The sequence below is a fragment of the Gossypium arboreum genome, chromosome 11 (assembly GCF_025698485.1).
Source record: "Gossypium arboreum isolate Shixiya-1 chromosome 11, ASM2569848v2, whole genome shotgun sequence".
NCBI classification, from domain to species: Eukaryota; Viridiplantae; Streptophyta; class Magnoliopsida; order Malvales; family Malvaceae; genus Gossypium; species Gossypium arboreum.
Window position 1 is genome coordinate 122,981,661 of NC_069080.1, and position 8,984 is coordinate 122,990,644.

The 8,984-nt window shown below is 33.4% G+C and overlaps 1 protein-coding gene across 1 annotated transcript; it reads left to right on the forward strand.

Annotated features, from left to right (window-relative positions):
• The first annotated feature begins 4,667 nt into the window (after positions 1-4,667).
• Positions 4,668-8,140, forward strand: LOC108476597 (WPP domain-interacting protein 1-like). The gene is made up of 3 exons (XM_017778846.2): positions 4,668-4,986; positions 5,251-6,465; positions 6,991-8,140. Exons 2-3 carry the CDS (start codon positions 5,301-5,303, stop codon positions 7,734-7,736), a joined length of 1,911 nt encoding a protein of 636 aa, XP_017634335.1. The 5' UTR covers positions 4,668-4,986; positions 5,251-5,300; the 3' UTR covers positions 7,737-8,140.
• The last annotated feature ends 844 nt before the right edge of the window (positions 8,141-8,984 follow it).

The following is an 8,984-nucleotide window of genomic DNA, read 5'->3' on the forward strand; positions in this document are numbered from 1 at the left end:
ACTATCAGATGGCGAGGTCGACAAATGTAGAAGTATATTCATGACGTAATGAAACGTTTCGAGTTACAGAGACTATCGATGGTCGACCCGGTATACCACTTAGGTCCTATGGAATTGATCTCTGAAACAGACAGTGCAATTACAGGAGGTTTTAGACACTTCATTATCCTTGTACACATGCCATGGCAGCTTGTGCTAAAGTTTCGCTTAATGTAGAACAATTTATTGATGAAGTGTACACCCTCGAGGGCACATTGCGTGTATGGGAGAACGAGTTCCCCGTGCTTCCTGACTTATCAACGTAGGAGGTTCCTTCGATGACCTTCGAGCTTGTCCCAAACAAAGGGTTACGTAGGAACCTGAAAGGTCGTCTGCAATCATCTAGAATCCATAACGGAATGGCCATTAGAGAGAAATCCGACGGGAAGCTGTGTGGCGTATACAAATTAGCCGATTATAATCAGAGTAAATGCTTGCTCTAAAACTACCATATTGGACAATCGTCGCGATTAGATAGAAATTGAGATGTTGTTCATTACATGTTGAGAGGATTGAATCTAAAATTTGTTTACAATTTATTGTAGTTAATCTAATTTGACTTACAAAGTTAGTATAAAATTTATTTATTTAAATTGTAAAAAAATCATAAAATTGATAAATAAAATGGTAAAAAAAATCATTACATAAATACAAAGTTGACTATTTAAATTTTTTAAAAAATAAATTAAATTGATAAATAAAATGGCAAAAAATTCATTACATAAATATGAAGTTATTTATATTACAAAACCCCCTAAAAGTGATAGTTTGATGGTGTGGTTCTAGGGGTATATTTTTATGGAGCTTAACATTCACGTTGCAGGCGATTGCGGCGATCAACATTCTCTTCATCTGTATGTGTGGGTGTGCAAAATATAGACGAAAAATCATATCTCAAACGCCATCAATGAACTTGAGCCTGGATGAGTGGAGTACGGCGGTGGATATGGGCCAGGAGTAGTGGAGTATAGTGGTGGATATGGGCCGGAAGGAGCGGAGTACTGAGGTGGATACAAGCAGGGATGACTAGAGTACTGAGGTGGTAGTGGGCTGAAGATATCAAACTCTGAATGATATCCGTGGCTTGATGAGCCCAGGAAATAGTAATCGCCCCCCAAATCTGGATGATAAGAACTATCCTCAGAGTGTAGTTCCGGCTCTAGCTCCGGCTCTGGTGCATAATGCAGATATGGAAAGGGTTGTCTAATTCGTGTCGTATGTGGAGGGACTACCATTGATCACCCATCAAACAAAAATGGTTTCCCTATCTCACAGTACCATTGTATGTACTCTAACGAGGACTGTAGATTTAAAGCACGATCCATCTGAGGTACCTTCCCCAACCAGTTGTTTCACATCGTAATATATTCTTCATGCATTTCTCCTCAATCACTTCCATGCTTCCCCCTCCTGTTAATCCCATGGATCTCCCTCAATCGTACTAGCAATGTCAGGATATACTGTATGCAACCGAACTACCAGAGTACTCGATCGCCATGATACCACTCTATTGTCTGAAAATTGATAAAGGGTGCGTTAATGCACCATAGGTTTGAGTGGATGTGGGAAGATGAGGGAATAACCGCCATAATTTTTGGAACAAAATACGATATCCAAATGAACTGCATAGTTAATAACATTGTTATATTAACGAGGGTCAAGTGAGATAAAATAATAAAATTAAATTGATATTGGAAAAAGTTACCCCCTCTCCAGCACGATTCTCGATATTAGACGGTATATCGGAATCTTGTATGACCTCCTAATACCTGGATTAGTGCTCCATCTACGAAAACAAATTGTTAGAACAATATAATCTGAGAAAAAGTCAACTAATTGTTATAACGAGTACAATTTCATCACCTATTAGCTAGTGGAAATACATATGATTGGTGACTAATGGATGCCAACAATGGCATCCGGTAAAGTGCCCACGACTGCAGCAATATGAGGCATCCGCCTATGTTCATCGCAGAAGGATCTGTGGTCCGGCAAAGTTTGCAATACAACATGGCTAACACTGCGGACCCCTAACTGGCAAATTTCCGCTCACTTGGCTTTTAGCCATAAAAACCTCAAACTGGCAAATTTCCTTGGTGAGCGTTCAAGTAAGTCATAGCAAAGGGCAGCCGGCTTAGAGATTGAACTTACGCCCATGATCGTATTCCCGTCGATCGGGGAGGCCGAGCTGTAGTGCAACATCCTCTAGAGTGATGGTGCACTCCCTGCACGACAAGTGAAATGTCTGAGTCTCTGGACGTCATCACTCGACTAAAGCGGAAATCAAATTATAATGCAGATCAAAAGTCCGGATCAATGCCATTGATTCGAACCTGGCTAACTCTAAGTATGGCATTAGGCATTCGTCAGCAGAAACCCTACACTATTAACACTACCCCTCAATGCGCAGTACGAGCCCTGATGTTATTAAATTAGCAAAATAGTTAATACAATATAATTTAATTCCGCAAATAACATGAGTATCAAATAAAAATTTCATTACCATCTCATTAATAGTACTTCATATGTGATTATTATTAATCAAAGAATCCATTTGTTGCAAATATGCAATTAAAAGAATGAATTCATTTAAATTTTTCAAAAATACAATAAATTGTTTCAAGTTTCGAAACAAAACACGGTAAATATCTAATAATTTCCCAAATTTACGTACAATAAGAAATAATTATGTTAGATTACAATAATAATATAATTAAAATAAATATAGACTATTTAAACATAAAAACATACAATTAAAAAAACAAAAATAGAAATTAAAACATACTTGATTAGTTTCTTTCAAACAACTTATAAAATTATATAACAACAAATTTAATCAACATTTTAATAAATCAATAAAATTGTCAAATAAATAAAAAATAAAATAAAATTATATTATATAAAAATTACATTATATATAAATTACATTAAAAAATCACAAAACACTAAACTAAACACTAACAATTTATATAACCTAACGTAAATTGCTAATAAAATAACTATAATTTTTTTTAAATACATTACTAAAAATCACAAAACAAATAACTAAACACTAACAATTTATATAACCTAATCAAAAGTACTAACAAAATAACTGTACAATTATTTTTTAAAATTTACATTACTAAAAAAATCACAAAATCCTATACTAAACACTAACAATTTGTAACCTAATCCCATAAATTATTAACAAAATAAATAACTATAACAAGACACAAAACACTAAAATTTATAATAAAATTACTAACAAAATATTTAACAAAATAATTTTATATTACTAAAACTCACAAAACACAATAATTTATAATAAATTACTAACAAAATATTTAACAAAATAATTTTACATTACTATAAACTCACCAAATACTAAACCAAACACAACAATTTATAACATAATCCTAAATTACTAATAAATTAATTTTAAATAATTACAAACACAAAAATTTATAATATAATCCTAAATTACTAACAAATTAGTTTTAAAATAATTATAAAAACAAAAAAATTACATTCATACAAAATATTAACCCAAAACCATAAACGCTAAACACAAAAAATTATAAATAATAATTAATAACAAAAAATTTCACAACATCTTAATTAAACTCTTTAAATTATAAACAAAATTATTTACTAAAATAATACATTACCTTTTTTTCTTCTTCTCCATTCTCTCTCTCTTTTTTTTTTCTCTCTTCTGGTGGGTGCTTGAACTTGAGGGACTATGCTTATAAGGTCCCCCATTTACAATTTTTTTTTTCCTTTGTGAAGGGACAGCACATTGCCAAGCAGTACTGTGTAGTAAAGGGGCGCTGGGGGGACTGTGAGTGCAGAGGGGCGCCGGTGTTAGGGCAGTGGAGCTTGCAATTATTTGACAAAGCGACTTGTTTGAATATTTTTAACTCAGTATTTTGACCCGTTATTTGTATTTTGACTCAGATATATATATTTAAATATTTTAATAAAATAAAATAATAATATTTTATTTAAAAACAAAAATATTTTAATGTAAAAAGGTGTTGTGCTGTCAGATAGGCACGACCCAAAAAACATATAATTTTCATATATAATCTAGTTGACAACCTATTTCAGTATTTATTTTTTAATTTATTTAGGTAAAAAACCCGTAATAGTGTTTTATTTCAATAATTTTACCCAACAAAGACTAAAGTATTATAAACTAATAAATACTTAATAATAAAATGTGTCATACCCTTATTTGTCATTTTACACACATTAGCTTTCATCTATCAGTTAAGTTTTACTAAACTCTTTTAAATAAACAATTAATAAAATCAGTTGGTTGGATCAGCTACTACAATCAACTATCAACTATCGACCACTTTCATTTCAATTTTTTCATCTATCAGCTCGATTGACATCTGCAACGTTGTCAGTAGAGAAAGATGTAGATTCGAGTGCATTTAAGCGTATTATTCTTCTATTTAAAGGCTAGGGAGAAACTCCGGTATATAATAAGAACCTATATAATGAGATTAATGCTAAACACAAATAAAAAAAATAATATTTAAAAATTAATTAAAAATTAAATACATAAAATCAAATACAAAAATTATAATTTCTAGTACTTATAAATATTTGGTTAAATGCCCTCTTTACCTGGTAGTGCTACTACCGTCATCAATTGTTGCCACTTGCATATTGACCCAAAAAGGAAAATTCTTTCTTTCTTTCTTTATTTATTTATTACTTGCAAGTTGCATAATGAAACTATGCAATACTTTTTAGTTTTACTTTTCAAATAGTATTATTTTATTTTATTTTTTTATTTAATAACACCATAATTTTTCTCCCGATAATGATTTTCATGGCGTATATAACTGCAAATCTATCCACAGATTAGGGTTTTCCGTTCCCTTCAATCTATCTTCTTCTTCAATTTCCAAACCCTCATTCACAATTTCTGTAAAGATATTGCCCTAAAAGGTAATTCATCCTAAATTTCACACTTTTTTTTTTCTTTTTCTGTTTCCCATTCATTATTTGCTGAGCTTTTTCATGGTGTATAAATGTTAATGTTTATAGGTAAAGCCTAGCTTAATTCTCCTTTTTAATTGATTATAATAGAGAATCCCAATGATAAGTGTGTATTGGATTTTATTCATTAATTGAATTTTGCTGCAATATTATTGAATAGCATAGTTATATTTTGATTGATTTTGACATGTTTTTTTTTTTTTGGAATGATAGTTGTTGATCTCGATCTTGTTCTTGATTAAATCTTGAACGGATTAATAGTTATGGATTTGGAGAGTGAATGTTCTGCGGTTGAATCTTTGGAGGATAATGAATCCACTCAACACACTGTGCCTCATGTTGATGCTAATAAGATCAAGGATAATCACGTTGATGATTCCAAGAGTAAGGATAATGGGCTATGCGGGAATGATGATCAGACACAGAGGTTGTCCACTGATCGTCGTGTTGTTTCTGATGATTTCGCAGTGGATAGTCATGCGAATGGTCCTGTTGGGACTATACGGTCGATGCATTTGCCTACTGTACCAGTTGAATCTCCTGCTGCACCGTCTCCTCCTACCACCAAAGGCTATGGATTGAAGAAATGGAGGCGTATCAGAAGAGATTTTGTTAAGGATCCAACCGCCACTGTGGATGGTTGTAAAATATTGAAGCGAGGTTTGTCCGGTTCTGCTAATCCAACTGAACCTCAACAGAATGCATCAGCTGAGATCAAGCAGAATAATAAGCCTCATATTGGGCCTCTGAATATATTGAAGAACACAAATGTTGCTAGTGGGTTCATGAATCATAGCCCCAGTTCAGATTCCAGATTTGCAGTTGGGGTGCCTTCTGCTGCTACTACTGACTCTGAAAATAGCGAGGATCGAAGTAGCAAGTCTTCTACGGCAGCCAGTATGCCAAAGACGAGATATGACCTGCCTACTGTTTTGGGGTATGTGCATGGGAAAAACCGTATGAAGAATTTAAGTGGAAAATTTGTGGGTAATTCAAGTAAAAAAGCTCAACAGGGAAAGGGTTATGTTGAAAGCAGTAAGAAGCCAAGAGGAGAAAGGATCAACATCGAGAAGGAAAACTCTCAATCCAGTGTTGAATCGGACTCAAGAAGCTCCAACTTTGGCTTTGTGTTGAGTCCAGTTTCAGTGACAAGCAACGGAAAGCAAAGTGGAAGTTCCATGAATCATGATAGGAGAAATGGTGATGAAGCTCATGAAGGTGAAGGCCAGAGCAATGAGGAAGTACAGACTACTCATAGGAAAGAAAGTTCCTGTGAAATTGAAGAACTTTCACTTGATGATTTGGGTGTGAACTTGTCTTGGGAGGCTAAGGAAGAAAAAAGTGAGAGTCACCAACTTTCACCAGATCAGGATCCATTGGTCAACTCTATTCTTTCTCTCCGTTCTGTCCAAGAAGCCCTTGAAAGTGGTGGGTGTGATATCCTTCTGCTAACTTCAATAAACCTTCATCATGTTTTACAACTTATGCATATTGTTCATTATATGCTCTGCAAATCCTGCTTGTTGATCATACCGCGTTTCTTAATTTGCTATTTTTTTAGTTAGCTTATTTATTTGAATCTCTGAAATATTTCCCAAAGCATTTACTTAAAGCAGTTGATTACTATATCCTTTGTTCCATAGTTGGACAAAGATTGAAAATAGTTTTGGACAAAGATTGAAAATAGTTGTTCTCCATAAAGCCTCATTGAGGCCAAATTTGAAAGTTACTATACCAGTCTCCATGCATGTTTCATTCAGGTAGGCATAAGCCTAGAACAAGCATATCACTGGACAAGTAGGGCTGCAACGTACTTGTTTTCATTCTTGGCGGAGTGGTGTTGATATATATATACATATATATATTACTAAATATCACTCATTTAATGATAGCATAACTGCAGACTGTGTCCTGTACTTTTTAAAGTTCAATGGAGTGATTTTATCCTTGCAGAATTATATAAATTCGGGGAGATTGGAAAGGAAAATGCATCTCAAGATAATGATTCGGTTAGCATGAAAAATGATCATGTAGATTCTACTTTTGCTGATCAGGAAACTAGCCCATCTGACCGATTAGCTTCTGAAAAGATGAGTGGAAGTACTTTGGGTTCCTTGGAAACTCAGTTTTTCACCTTAACACACAAAGTAAAATATTTGGAGAGCAAACTAGAGGAAGCGAGGGCTGTACTGCAGGCAAGGGATTCAAAGATTTCTGAACTGGAAACCAGTGTAAATGGTAGCAGGTCAAGGAACGAAGAACCAGGAAGCACGGCAGGGTTGCGGCAAGAAAAATACAGAGAAATGGAATTTGACCTTGAGGGCCTCTTTCAACAGAGAATGGAGGCTGAAATCGAGTTTCTAACCCTAAACAGGGCAGTACAAAAGTTGAAAGTTTCTGTAGGCAATCATCATCTCAAAGTATCTGAAGATCAAACACCATTCGCCAGGGAGCAAGCCTGGATGTCAAATAAGCTGGGAGAGGCAGAAAATACAGCTGCTGCAACACCAATGATACAAGCAAGGGAGTTGGAGAAGTCTTATGGAGATGCCTTAGGTACCAACAACGTTTTGATGATGCAGAGGAGAGTGTTTAAGGTAACGTTATGTTTTTTCATGCAGTTGGTGTTACTCATTTTAGTGTTCGTGTGGGTCGTCTTGCAGTTATCATCCCATTCAGGGATGGTTGTTCCCACCTGAGGTTTTTATTTTTGGTGGTATGATCCAAATGTAAGATTTCATTGTTAGTATAATTGGAGCCATTTTTTCTTTTCCCTTTTCCCCACTTTTGTTTTTGTTAATACGACAACTTCCTTAAAAGTGGAAACCCTTTTTACAGGATTCACTTGAGTTGAGCTTTTCACTATAGATTTTTATATTAGTCGTATAAGAAAGGTTGTTTATGTGTGGAGTATAATGCTAGGCTTTTAGTATGTAATTTATTGGTAAAATCCCTAAGGTAGTCAATTCCCTACTGGTTCCGGTCATATCGGCTGGTACATACTAGTGGAAAACTGTACACTGAAACATTTAGGTGCTGTTTTGTACCATAATAAAAAACGGAACATTCACCGGTGTGATACTGATTACTTTGAAAGATGAAATGGTATGGTTCTTTTGTTGGTAGCTATTGCTTTGAAGTAATTGCTACTCCTTTATTTTCTACTGTAAACTTTCTTATCAAATACACTTTGAAGGGTAAAAGAACTATGGATGTCATTGTATTAAAAGACAGATTGTATTTTTTCCCTTCCACTTAAACAATGAGCAAATTAGTCTTTGTATCTTAGATTAAAGAGCAAATTGATCATTTTGTTAAAAAAATTAATCTATTTCTCTTTTTAAAACTGGTTCATGAATGTTAGCACAAAGTAAAGGACTGATTTACTCTTTGATTCAACGTTTAGGGATTAATTTACTTATTTTTTGAGTAAAAGAGGAAAATACAATATGACTTCTAGTACAGGGATCTCTATGATACTTTACCCTTTTGAAGCATTTCTTTCAATTGATCTTACAAGGAGCATCTAGTCAAAGAATCATTGTGAAATCTTCTTTTTTTCATAAAGTTCAGATTCACGTATAGCATAAACATTTTATCCAGTTCAAGTTTTGTTCAATCAAGCTAATAAAGGGCTAAAACATAAATCTAGTTCATATCTATATATTAAGTTTTTAAAAATATGTTAGCATTTATTTAATACTACCAATTTTATATATTTTTCCATTTTATTAAAATTTTAAACATTATAGTATCCTGTATTTAATTTTTTCACTGTATTTGAAAATTATACTAAATTTTCAAAAAAAAAAATATAATACAATAAGTAGTAGATAACACTTACCACTTGATCTTGAAAAGGTTAAATTATTATATTTATTTTATTGAAAACTATATGAAATAATAAAGAAGCTTATATTAATGAGATTAAAAATCATGAAGTAAAG